The sequence below is a fragment of the Bos grunniens genome, chromosome 29, assembly GCF_055505025.1.
Source record: "Bos grunniens cultivar Pamir isolate PY7600 chromosome 29, Bosgru_T2T1.0, whole genome shotgun sequence".
Taxonomy (NCBI): domain Eukaryota; kingdom Metazoa; phylum Chordata; class Mammalia; order Artiodactyla; family Bovidae; genus Bos; species Bos grunniens.
In genome coordinates, this window is record NC_141193.1 from 5,227,788 (window position 1) to 5,240,882 (window position 13,095).

Here is a 13,095-nt window from a genome sequence, read left to right on the forward strand (position 1 = left end):
CTTCCTTGACAGACGGGGCAGCTGGACAGAGTGGATAAGAGATGAAGCTTTTCCGGCAGAGGCAGATCCGACCCCTGTGGTCTGCAAAGCAGTCTTGGGCCTTTCCCGCTGGTCCAATGGCTAACACTCCACACGCCCAATGCGGGGAGCCTGGGTTCAATCCCTGATCAGGGAACAATTAAATAGATCCCACGTGCTGCAACTAAGACCCAGCACAGTCAAATAAATACATGCATGCTAAATCGCTTCAGTCAAGCCTGACTCTGCGACCCCGTGAACTGTAGCCCCCCAGGCTCCTTTGTCCATGAGATTCTCCAGGCAGGAATACTGGAGTGGGCTGCCATTTCCTATAAGTAAAAATAAATTTCAAAGGGGCCTTGAGCGTGGACCCCACCCCTGATCAGCACTCAGGACGGGCTGCCCACTCTCACGGTCCGTCTGCACCAACGGCCGGTCACCCCGTCCCCAGCATCTGTTCTCGAGGTCCCAGCAGTGGCGGCATCAGCAAACCCACTTGTGTCTACAGCCGTCAAGGCTGATGAGCCATGACCTTGGGGGACTCCCAGGCAATCAGGGCTCAGGGGAGTCTCCTCAAATTCTGTCCCAGGGCTTCCCTGGTGGCTCAGTGGTAAAGAATCCACCTGCCAATGCTGGAGACACGGGTTCAATCCCTGGTCCGGGAAGATCCCACATGCTGCGGAGCAACTAAGCCCGTGCACCAATTACTGGGCCTGTGCTCTGGAGTCTGCTCTACAACGAGAGAAGCCACTGCAATGAGGAGCCTGCGCATCGCAACTGGAGAGTGGCCCCTGCTCCCTGCAACTAGGGAAAAGCCCTTGCAGCAACAGAGACCCCGCAGAGCCAAAAATTGGGAAAAAAAAAGATCTGTCCCAAGAAGCCAGGCCCATCCCAGCTCTGACCCCTGGGCCCACAGTCGGAGCCCTCAGGGCCCCACCAGATTCCCCCTCCCGTCGGCTCTCACCCCAGTCTCCAGGCCTTGGGGGTCAGGACTGCAGTCTTCTTCCAGGTCTTTGTGGTTTGATTCTTCAGTGGAGGGCTCACCAGCACTGCCCTGATTCTCCCGACCTCCCATCCACCTCCCTGAGAGTCAAGCCCTTCCTGGCTGTTGCCTTTTCCTTCCTCTCAACCCTGCCAAGGTGGTTCTTCCTACCTGACCCCAGAACAGCCTAGCCTGCTCACAACACACCATGACTCTCGCAGCCTGGGGGCCCCTGGGGCAGGGACCAGGCTGACCCGTGTCTCCTCCAGTACCACCCGGGTGGGCACAGGGTAGGCCTCAGGTAGTGTGTATGGACCGTCTCGGTGAGGACTGGGCTGTCCTTAGCCCATCTGCAGAGATGGGCGTGGAGGGGGCCCAGGAGAGCAGGAGGACTGGGGTCTCCCTCCCCTACCCGGGCAAGTGTGGCTTGGCAGCACCATCACTGGGTCAGCACGGATGGCAGGGCCCCCGGCGGTTTTTTTTTGGCCACACCATGCAGCTTGCAGGATCTTAGTTTCCCACCCAGGGACTGGACCGGGGCCCTTGGCAGTAAAAGCGCTGAGTCCTAACCACTGGACAACCGGGTGGGGTGGGGGTGTCTTGCTGAGCAGTAGCAGCCCTGAGCTGGCACACACAGGTCAGACGGTAGCAGGGACCAGCCAGGGAATAGCCCAAAGCCCAGGGATATAACCTGCAGAGCCCAATGCCAAACGAAATGCAGGGCCTCAGTCTTCAAAATTATCTGGAATTTCAGGACGGCAGTTGCAGAGCATAAAATCAAACATCAAGTCGTGCATGAGTCAGGCATCCACCAAGCTGACCCTGCGCAGGCCTCTTCCCAGAGGTCTCACCCCTCCCTAGGGGAGCCTGAAGGTGAGATGCCCAGGAAGATAAGGGCAGGACTTGACAGCTGCCCAGGGTGAACCGTTCACTCCTCGGGGACACGCAACTCCCGCACACACGGCATGAAAGAATGGCAATGATGTTTTAAAAAATTAGGTTTATAAATATTATCTCCATTGTACAAAGTTTTTCCCTGTCCTGCCCACCCCATCACTGTTCACATTTCTCCTGTTTTTAAAATCCCAACTATATTTTTTTAAATCATAAAATATATTTTTTTCTTTGTTCATATTTAAAACTATGTACAGGGGCGCTGAGAGGCCGGGGTGGCCCGGCCAAGGTCAGGAGGAGTCCGTGCAGGGGGAGGGCGGGGGCGGGAAGAGGTGGAAGTAGCTTCTCTCCGTGGCGGGCGACGGCGGGCAGCTGTCCTCCGCCGACAGGTACTGGCTGTGGGGTGTGGGCGGAGGCGGGTAGGGGTCTGAGTCCGAGTTCAGATCCAGGTAGTACTTGCTGGCCTTCCAGCGGCTGGCGCTGTAGTCACTGTCGCACACGTCCGTGCTGCAGGGCGTGGTCGGGGGCGCCACGCCGCGGATGATGTAGGGCCTGGAGGGGATACAGGGAAAGGGAGCCTGCATTCACAGCGGCTGTCCCCGGGCCCCCCTGAGCCTCCACAGCGCCACCTCCAAGGTGGGCGCCCCTGCACTTATCTTGCAGGCTGCCAAGTCCGGGCCCTGGCAAGGCCTGCAGCCCCGGGCCAAGGTCACCTTTATGGAGAACAAGGCGCCCAGAGCCCACTTGGGACTAAACTTAACCTGTCTGAGCTTCCGTTTCTCCTTGACAAGATGGGAAGGATGAAACGGTGTCCGTTTCAAAAGCGGCTTGTGAGGATTAAAGTGAGATTCTGCATGGAACGTGCTAGAAACAGTGCCTGACACCAGACAATGCTCCACAGCTATCCCCCCTTGTATCACTGCTGTAAGTGGTGGAGACCAGCCAGTCCCGCCTTGATCCCGGGGATGTCTCCTGATGACCCCCGTGACATCGCCCTGTGGCCTGGGCCCGAGGTAGGCCTCACAGTGGGCAGGAAGGGGAGCCGGCTCCAAAGGGCCCGCCGCTGAGGAAGGTGCAGCAGGAGGACAGCCCCCGTGGGGCCCTGGGAGCAAGCAGGACCCCAACAGGCAGTGCGGAGGGGAAAGGTACTGGAGGCAGGACCAGAAGGAGGACAGGCGAGCGGAGCAGACTGGAGGCTGAGGGGGCTGGCCTGCTGGAGTGGACGCGACAGCCCTGGTGACAGGCTGTGACGTGAGGCGCTGGGGAGCCCCTGCAGGTTCTTGACCAGGGTCGTGACCACCGGGTCAAGAGCTGCGCCTCCCGGATTCGGCCGGCTCCCCTTCCAGGCCCGGGAGTCCCCCAAACGGCCACCAGAGGGCGGGCGGCGCCGCTCTCCGCGGCTCCGCGGCTCCAGGACCACGAGACGCCTCCCGCAGCACCCCAGACCCGGCTCTCTACGCGGGAGGCGGGGGCAAGCCTAGCGGGGCCCAGCCTCCACGTGCTCCATCAGGTAGCCCGCCCGAGCGGGGTGGGCCCTGTGGGCTGAGGCCACCGGGTGGTTGAAGCTCAGCAGGTTCAGCTCGCCCAGCCTGGCTCGGAGCCGGACCGACGTCCCCTGAATCAAGCCTGCGCCGCGAGGAAGGAGAAAGGATCGCCCCGGCGAGGGCCGGCCTCGCCCGCTCCTTCCCGGGGGAGGCACCGCGGGGTGGCGGCCCCCGCCGCGGTCCCCAGCCGGATTCAAGCACCGTCTGAGCGCAGAGCCCTCAGGGACGCGGCCAGCCGCACTGGGGACCCCGGGTGGTTTCCCAAGACCCCCAAGGCTCCCACCCGCGGGCTCCGGGCGCTTTCTGACCTCAGCGCGCCACGCGCTGCGCCGACCCCTCCCGGCTGACTCTCCCGGGAAAGGGGGCCAGGCGCGGGACGGCGGGGGGCTCCGTACCTGTAAGGCCTGGCGGCGGCGGGAATGTTGGAAGAGTAGAACACGTCCACGTTGTACAGGGAGGGGTCCGTGGCGGGGGACGGCGGCGGGTTCAAGATCTGTGGGGAGGCCAAGCGAGGTCACACGCGCCCCGGAGCCCGCGGTCCCGCCACCCCCGCCCCCCTTGCCTCCTCCCACGACTCTCCTGGTGTGGGGACGGGAAGCGGCAGCCGTGGCCTGCGGGTGGGCACGCGGAGGGGCAGAGCAGGGTTGCCGCCGAGGCCGCCCCGCTGACCAGTCGTGACCCCAGGCCAGCGCGTTCAGGTCCCCGATGGGTCCTGCACCCCGGTCACCAGCAGGGAAGTGTCCCTGCCGGCCTGGGCTGTCGCTGGGCCTGAGCGCCTGGCGAGGTTCCTCTGGGAGTTTTACTTCCCCATCTCCTTCCACATGGTGCAAAAGTCTAATCTCTATAAGTCACTCCTTATTCCAAACACTCCTGGGGGAACCCTGAGGACGCAGGGGGCGTCCACCCACCAGGGAGGGGCTACAGCCTAGCTGCCCGCCAGGCCAGCGTCTCAACAAACCAGGAAAGGGTGCCCCTTTCTCAAGGGACTACACCGCCCCCAAACTGTGGTGCTAAAGACACAATTCTTCCCCCCAAGCATGCGCCCTCCAGAGCCAGGCAGCACACCACTGGCCCCACAAGAGGGACCATGGGACCCGGGGGCCCAGACACCGGCCAGGTCTGTACTCCACCCCCACCCCCCCCCCCCACCTCCTGCCAGCTGTCCCTGCAGGGGGCACAGCAGGCAGAGGGCTATCACTGCACTTGTGCCCTGAAGGACAGACTCTCCCCAGGTCCCTGGGGTGGTGGACAGGGCGCAGCCTGTCCCAGGGAAGATGTGGATTGAGTTCTCTGTAGCACCTCCCAGCTGCAGCAGGCTCCCTGGTGAGGGATTTCCCGTTCTGAGGCCTCAGTAGCTTCATCTCTAAAATGGGGCTAGGGACTTCCCTGGTGGTCCAGTGGTTAGGACTCTGCACTTCCAATGCAGGAGGTGTTGGGTTCAGTCCCTGATCAGGGAACTAAGATCCCACATGCCTCAGAGCGAAGCCAAGAAAGGAAGAAAATTTAGAAAAAGAAACAAAAAAATTAAGAAGACTTGCTTTCTAAGGCAGTCCTGACACTTGGTGAATAACCTACAGGAAAAGCCCAAGCCCTTCCCCTGCCCTTCAGGAACCACATGGACACCTCTCCTTATTCTGGGGGAAGGGTCCTCTTCAGCCCAAACAGCTAGCCTGGGGATGCTCAGGATTTGACCCCAAAGCTGGGAAGGTACAGCTCGGGGGAAGAGGGGAGCAGACACCAGTCAGGGAGCACCACCAGCAGAAAGGGGCTGCCCCCGCCACTTCCCCTCACCCCAGGTTGGGGGGGAGCTTTTTCTGCATCTGCCCTTGAACTTGACCGGACCTGGCTCCTCTTCACTTCTGCCTCCAAGGAGCTCTGGGATCCTGCCCATAATCCCCTCCCTGCTGGCTGTCAGAGCTACCTCCCCCAGGGCACCAGGGAGGTGAAGGTCAGGAAGGCTTGTGGGGAAGTCTTCCCAGTACAGCAGTAGGCAGATCTCTAGCAAGTTCTATTGGCGCAGCACCTCGGCCACTTCTGTCTTCTGGTGCCTGGCAGCTGGGGGCTCTTCCCCAGTCTCTCCCTCCCAGATAATCTGCTTTTCCTGTGTTCTAAAGAGTCCTCTTTACCTCTCACTGGCCAACGCCCTGGAATTCCAATCCCTGCTAATAATGTATTGAACTTTCTCTGTTCAAATCACCATATGGTTTCTGTCTACCGACTGGACCTCAACTCATAAAAGCTGCCTGGAAGCCATCAGCACAGAAATAGTCAGTACCTCCAGACTCACTCAGACCTTCTAATTACATTCCAAGGGCAAGTTTTAAACACAAACATGAAACCTTGAGAACTTTAAGAGAACATGGAAAGAAACTATTTTTCACGAGGAGGGAAAGCCTTTCTGGGCGTGACCAAAACCACTCCAGACTTAATTTCATGGTATAAAGGGCAAACACAACATAAACCAAATCAAAAGGCAAAAAGCTAGGAAAAATATTTTCAACCCATATCCCAGGCTAATTCGTTTAATACAGCTATATCTCTACATAAAGAGCCCTCGTGCTATGCTCAGTCACTCAGTTGTGTCTGACTCTGCAACCTCATGGACTGGAACCCACCAGGCTCCTCTGTCCACTGAATTTTTCCAGACAAGAATACTGGAGCTGGTTGCGATTTCCTGCTCCAGGGGATCTTCCCGACCCAGGGATCAAACCCAAGTCTTTTGAGTCTCCTGCATTGGCAGTGGGGTTCCTTACCTCTAGTGCCACCTGGGAAACCCCAAGACCCTTACAAATGGATTAACAAAATAAAACCAACAACCCAATAGAAAAAGGACATAAACACACCTTTCTGAGAAAATAAAACTACAAAGGTTATTAACCATACAAAAAGATGTTTGACGTCATTTGTAATAAGTGAAATATAAATTACACTACAATACCATTTTTACCCTAAATTGGACCTGAGGAGAGTGAGAGGGACAGTCATGCCGGTGTGGCCCTCTGCTGGTGGGAAGAGGGACTGTCATCTCTTGAGGATCCCCTTGGCAAGAAAGGTCAAGATGACCTTCAGCCTTAGCTACAGGGCATCTTCCTGGAGTCTCCCCTAAATGAGGAAAATGCAGGAGTTCTGAGCATTGCTGTTGGGGTAACAAGATCCTGGGGTGACTAGACACCCACTGGTGTGGCCTAGCCACACCCCAACAAAGGGCACTGTCCAGTCACCAAGAAGGGGGCTTGCTCTGCCCGAGAAGGAAAACAAACTTCAGGGTGCAGGAGAGACCGGGCAGGGAGTGGTCAGTTTGGGCAGAATGGCCCCCGGGGGAGGAGGGGAGGGCAGGTAGTTACCACTCGGTCCCCCGGCCTCCTCATTGCGAAACAGGGTGGGGACAGCGCCCCCTTCTGGAGTCGGGGTGATGTAGCACACAGAGAGGGCATTCCTCTGAAGAGCTGGGTAAAGGCCAGCCCTTCAACCAAGCCTCAGCAGCAAAAAGGGAGGCTGAGTCCGTTCTAATAAGGTGGATGAAACTGCAGCCTATTATACAGAGTGAAGTCAGAGGGAAAAACACCAATACAGTATACTAACGCATATATATGGTAAATAACGACGACCCTATATGTGAGACAGCAAAAGAGACACAGGTATAGAGAACAGACTTTTGGACTCTGTGGGAGAAGGAGAGGGTGGGATGATTTGAGAGAACAGCATTGAAACGTGTATATTACCGTATGTGAAATAGATCACCAGTCCAAGTTCGATGCACGAAACAGGGCGCTCAAAGCTGGTGCACTGGGACAACCCAGAGGGATGGGATGGAGGGAGGTGGGAGAGGGTTTGGGACGGGGGACACATGTACACCCGTGGCTGATTCATGTCAATGTATGGCAAAAACCACCACAATATTGTAAAGTAATTAGCCTCCAATTATAATAGATAAATTCATTTACCAAAAAAAAAGTGAGTCTGAGGAGCTACCATTACCTGCAGATGCTATCATGCAGGTTTTAAAAAGCACACACGAAGCTACACTGTACGAGATGCCAACGGTGGATACATGTCATTCATTACACGTCCGTCCAAACCCACAGAATTCTACCAAGAATCCAAACCACCAAGGTGCACTCAGACGTACACGGTGGCCTCTGGGTGCAGGTTCGTGGACTGAAACCAACGTCCCACTCTGGTGCAGGACGTTGATCATGGGGGCGGAGCGGGGATTTGGCAGGTCCCCCTACTTTCCTCCCAATTTTGTTGTGGATCTAAAATTGCTCTGAAAATAAAAAGTTGTCTTTGGGACCTCCCTGGTGGTCCGGTGGCTAAGACCCCACGCTCCCAATGCAGGGGGCCCAGGTTTGATCCCTGGTCAGAGAATTAGATACACATGCCGCAACTGAAGGTTCACATGCCGTGACTAAAGACCCCGTGCATCATAACTAGGACCCAGAGCAGCCAAATAAACAAGCACATAAAAATGGATTCTTAAAAAGGTGTCTTTAAAAAATGCACATGTAAAATTGGTGAACTCTAAATAAAGTCAAACCTATATGCAGGTCAGGAAGCAACGGTTAGAACTGGACATGGAATAACAGACTGGTTCCAAATAGGAAAAGGAGTACGTCAAGGCTGTATATTGTCACCCTGCTTATTTAACTTATATGCAGAGTACATCATGAGAAACGCTGGACTGGAAGAAGCACAAGCTGGAATCAAGATTGCCGGGAGAAATATCAATAACCTCAGATATGCAGATGATACCACCCTTATGGCAGAAAGTGAAGAGGAACTAAAAAGCTTCTTGATGAAAGTGAAAGAGGAGAGTGAAAAAGTTGGCTTAAAGCTCAACATTCAGAAAACTAAGATCATGGCATCCGGTCCCATCACTTCATGGGAAATAGATGGGCAAACAGTGGAAACAATGTCAGATTTTATTTTTCTGGGCTCCAAAATCACTGCAGATGGTGACTGCAGCCATGAAATTAAAAGACGCTTGCTTACTCCTTGGACCAACCTAGATAGCATATTGAAAAGCAGAGATATTACTTTGCCAACAAAGGTCTGTCTAGTCAAGGCTATGGTTTTTCCAGTGGTCATGTATGGATGTGAGAATTGGACTGTGAAGAAGGCTGAGTGCTGAAGAATTGATGCTTTTGAACTGTCGTGTTGGAGAAGACTCTTGAGAGTCCCTTGGACTGCAAGGAGATCCAACCAGTCCATTCTGAAGGAGATCAGGCCTGGGATTTCTTTGGAGGGAATGATGCTGAGGCTGAAACTCCAATACTTTGGCCACCTTATGTGAAGAGTTGACTCAGTGGAAAAGACTCTGATGCTGGGAGGGATTGGGGGCAGGGGGAGAAGGGGACAACAGAGGATGAGATGGTTGGATGGTATCACCGACTCGATGGACAACAGTTTGAGTAAACTCCGGGAGTTGGTGATGGACAGGGAGGCCTGGCGTGCTGTGATTCATGGGGTCGCAAAGAGTCGGACGTGACTGAGCGACTGAACTGAACTGAAATAAAGTCAAAAGGAACTGTATCAATGCACTGGTTATGATACTGTATTACTGTTGTAGAATTAATGTCTGGGTCTCCCCCAAATTCATATACTGAAACCTAATCTCCAACATGATGGTTTAAGAGTGGGACCTTCTGGAGTGCTTAAGCCACAAGGGTAGAGCCCTCAGGGATGGAATAAGTGTCCTTAAGAAAGAGACCCTGGGGGCTTCCCTGGTGGCCAAGTAGTTGAGACTCCACGCTTCCATTGCAGGAGGTTGCAGGTTCAATTCCTGGTCAGGGAACTGGTCAGGGACCTAAGATCCACAAGGCACAGCCAAAAAAAAAAAGACCTCAGAGAGCTCCCTCATGCCTTCTACCATATACGGACAGGACAGTCACTATGAACTAAGAATTGGGCTTTGAACAGTGAGAAACCAGAGCCTTGATCTTTAACTTCCCAGCCTCTAGAACTGTGAGACATAAACGCGTGTAGTTTAAGCTGCCCAGTCTATGGCATTTTTGTTACAGCAGCATGCATGTGCCAAGACAACCATAGTTACGTAAGATGTTGCCAATGCGACAACTGGTGAAGGGAGACGGGGCCGCTCTGTATTATATTTTACAGCTACAGATAAATCTGCAATTGTCTCCAAAACTAAAGAAAAAATGTTACTCTCTTTGCCGGGAAGATGAAGTCCGTACTCCCGTATGCTCGCTTATGCACTGATTTCCCCTGGGAGGACACACAATCAACCCCGCACAGGCTGTGCCTCTGGGGAGGGGTGAATTCCTGGTCACGGTGAAGGCCGGGCCCTCTTTTCACTGTGCCCTTTGAATTCTGTACCGTGAATGTATATTACTGATTCAAAGCAACGTAGTTAATTTTTAAACAGCTGGCTCCACAAAGGGCTTCTTTTGGGGATGATGAAATTTTCTAGATTTAACCATGGTGATGACTGCACAACTCTGTGAATATCCTAAAAACCACGGAATTGGACACTTGAAGTGGGTGGATTGTATGGTATGTGAACTGTATCTCAATAAAGCCACTGTAAAAAACTGCTGGTGGTCAGTGTCATCTCTCGCCGCCAAGTGCGATCCCCCCAGCTCCCGGCTCCTCCAAAGGCGGCAAGCATCCTGGTGTCCACGTTGGGGGTGGGAGGGGGTGGGCAGGGGGCTGGCCTGGAGTCAGCTCAGTCTCAGAGGGTTCTTGGGGCTTCTAGCTGGCTACGTGGGCCATCCGAAGGTCAGGTGATGATAGCAGCAGGAAGGCAAGAACAGTGGGGAGGGTTCCTCAACTCCTCTCTGCTGACTCCTTGCTTCCCCCACCCCTGAACAGCCCAGCCCTGTAGCCTCCAGGAGACTCAGACCGAATCCTGCAGACCCGAGATAATAACCCCTGCTGCCTCCTCCTTCCTAGACCCTGCCAGGATCAGGTGCAATAAGGAAGGGCAACAGCCTGGGTATGGGGGACACTCAGAAGGGCAGGCAGGCCCCGTCCTGGTGGGTGGTGCTTGCTGGGACCCCCCCAGAGAAAGTTCAAGGGGCAATCTTCACCTCAGAAGAGTATTTCATCACAGAGAAGTCAGGTTTTGAAGAATTAAGAAGCACAGGACAAGGTAAAGTCAGAACCTGACACGTAGCCCCAGATTCGCATCCATGCATCAGGCTTACCCGGTTACCCCGGGCCATGCTCCTGGCAATGGGGGGCCTTCCCAGCCAGTATGGAGGAGAAGGTCCCCCTCAGGATCCTGCAGCGGGACCTGGACACTAAGGGCTTCAGATTGTCACCCTCTACAATCATTTCCTTCTAGGGTGTGGCCTGGAGCCAGCCCACACCCCACTTGGGTTGCCGGAAGCTCCAGGGAGCAAAAGTCAGCACAAAAGTCATCCCATGAGTGCCTGTCCTTAGAAAACAATCCAGCTACTTTCTGGGAACCAGCAAGGCCTTAGGCAGGAAAATAGGGTGTTTCTGGTGGGGACACTGAAGGGAAGCTCACGTCCAGCCAGACAGGCTCTGCTAATGCGGAAGGCCCTCGGAATAAAGACTGGCACCCAGATCCGAGGACGGCCGACAGCAACCCTGGGAGGTAGGATTATGGATGCGACTTCCACGTCTAGACTTCGCCTGACTTCCGGATTATCCACAATGAACAAGGAGTGCTCTTTTCTAAACAGAAAGCCCAGGGGGTGGGAGGGAGGTCCAAGAAGGAGGGAATAAATGTACACACAGATGATTCACTTCGTGGTACAGCAGAAGCACAACACTGTAAAGCAATTCCACTCCAATAAAAGAAGAGAAAGGAAAAAACTACAGGTCAGGACACGGAGGGGAGTGAACGCATCCACCATCCTGAGGGATGGAACGGCAGGCTGGTAATTCTAGAAACCCTGATGTCCTGGGTTGGGGGGGGACCCCGAGCCGGCTGGGCTTCCTCCTGCCCCCACTCACCGGTGGATACAGTGTAGCCTTGGTGCTGGACGAGCTGCTGGACGAGGCCCCGGTGACGTGGTTCCGGTCGTAGAGGGGCACCCCGGCCCGGCCGCCCATCAGGCTCACGGAGCTCATCATGGACTTGCCACACGAAATGCCTGTGGGAGGGGGGCCAGCGGGCATGAGGCCTGGTCAGGGGCCAGGGCGCCCCACGGACACGGAGTGCTTTCTCCAGCCCCTCTGCCCAGGAGACCCAACCAGGCTCAGAAAAAGAAGCCCCACGTGACGACTGTCCCCAGTGGGCAACTCAGATGAGCTCAGGTCAAGTCCAAAGAGCATTTCTGACCCCCTCGCCCCACAGCCCGCCCTGACCACCCTCTCCACCTCCTCCAGGGCCCTCACGGGGCTCAGGCTCCTCACCTGTGAAGGGACCGTGCTGGGAGCCGCCGGGGGCGATGAAGTTGAGGGGCACGTGGGGGGTCCCGCTGACGTACTCGTGCGGGAAGGGCCCGTTGGCACCGGCGTAGCGCTGGCACACCACACGCTGGCACACGAAGTAGACCCCACCCATGATGAAGAGCGACAGGATGATGCCGATGACCGGCCCGATGGCGCTGCTGTGGGCTGGGCCGTCGTCCGAGGGCAGCTTGGTGATTTCTGCCGGAGGCCGGGCAGAGAGAGACGGCGGACGTCAACCCAAAAGGAGCGGGTCTCCTGAGGGGGGGCAGGCGCTGTGTGCCCTGGAGGGCTCGTACCCGCCCCGGCCCAGCACCCACTGGTGGAGCTACTGGGGGGCTGGGGCAGCACCCCTGAAGGGCTTGCCCCCTCCAGCCTCCCCGCAGCGGCCTCCTGCCCCTCCTCAGCTGGACTGAGCTCTCCCACCGCCCCCAGCCCCTCACCAGCGACTCCTCCTATTCACGCCCCTGACCTGGAGCTTCGCGGTCTGGGCTCTAGACTCAACCTTGTCCAAAGAACACTCACTTCCCCATCAGGTCGGCACAACGGTTCTAGGGACAATCAACTCGGTCCCCTCCAGCTGGTCAAACCCCCCAGAGAAAGGGAGGAAAGCTGCTGGTTCCAGCGAGGAGGCCTGACTATGGATGACAATCATCCCAACAACTGGGATAGTCACATGGGAGACCAAAGACAGACATGGTCAGCGTGGACACCTGCCTGCCAAAGGAGCAGGGCTCAGAACCCCGCGGCTGCCCTCGGACCCCAGACCTCCCCCGAGGTGGTAGCTGAGGGGCCTGCCCTGGGTTGATGGGACGGTACGAAAGTGCTCAGTGAGTCCCCGGGGACCCCCCCTTCTTCCCCATTCATAAGTCATCTCTATCTTGGGCCTTCTGCCGTGAACGAAGGGGCCACATCCCCAGATGCATGGAGACATCCCCACTTCCTGGGAATCCAGTTCCCTTCCTGTCTGAATCTGACAGCCTTTCAAGAGCCACTGCCGCCAGGAAGTCTTCTCTGACTGCCCTCATTTTGCATCCTCTGTACCCCGGTACCCCTGACTGTACAGACCGTGTCATTCAAGGGGCATGCAGCACGTGCGTGTACGTATGTGTGCATGTGTGCACGCACATGTGCGTTTCTGCACAGGGCCACACACGGCTCCTCCTCAGCCAGACAGCAGGCTGCCAGGGAAGGGGCCCAGCCCCGACCCTCTCAGGCGATCTTGTCTGGCAGTCGCTGCTAAGTGAGGTCTCTGGGCAGAAACCCGCTGCCTCT

At 56.0% G+C, this 13,095-nt stretch overlaps 1 protein-coding gene across 7 annotated transcripts in view; it reads right to left on the bottom strand.

Moving 5' to 3' along the window:
• Window positions 1-1,983: 1,983 nt before the first annotated feature.
• LRP5 (LDL receptor related protein 5) overlaps window positions 1,984-13,095 on the bottom strand; it is a 124,090-nt gene continuing 112,978 nt past the window's right edge. For all 7 annotated transcript variants that reach the window (XM_086385293.1, XM_086385291.1, XM_086385289.1 and 4 more), the window contains 4 exons: window positions 11,785-12,021; window positions 11,383-11,522; window positions 3,834-3,931; window positions 1,984-2,446 (listed from right to left, as the gene is read on the bottom strand). In XM_086385293.1, the coding sequence (XP_086241419.1) occupies window positions 2,185-2,446; window positions 3,834-3,931; window positions 11,383-11,522; window positions 11,785-12,021 (737 nt within the window). In that variant the 3' untranslated portion in view covers window positions 1,984-2,184. The remainder of the gene's footprint in view (window positions 2,447-3,833; window positions 3,932-11,382; window positions 11,523-11,784; window positions 12,022-13,095) is intronic.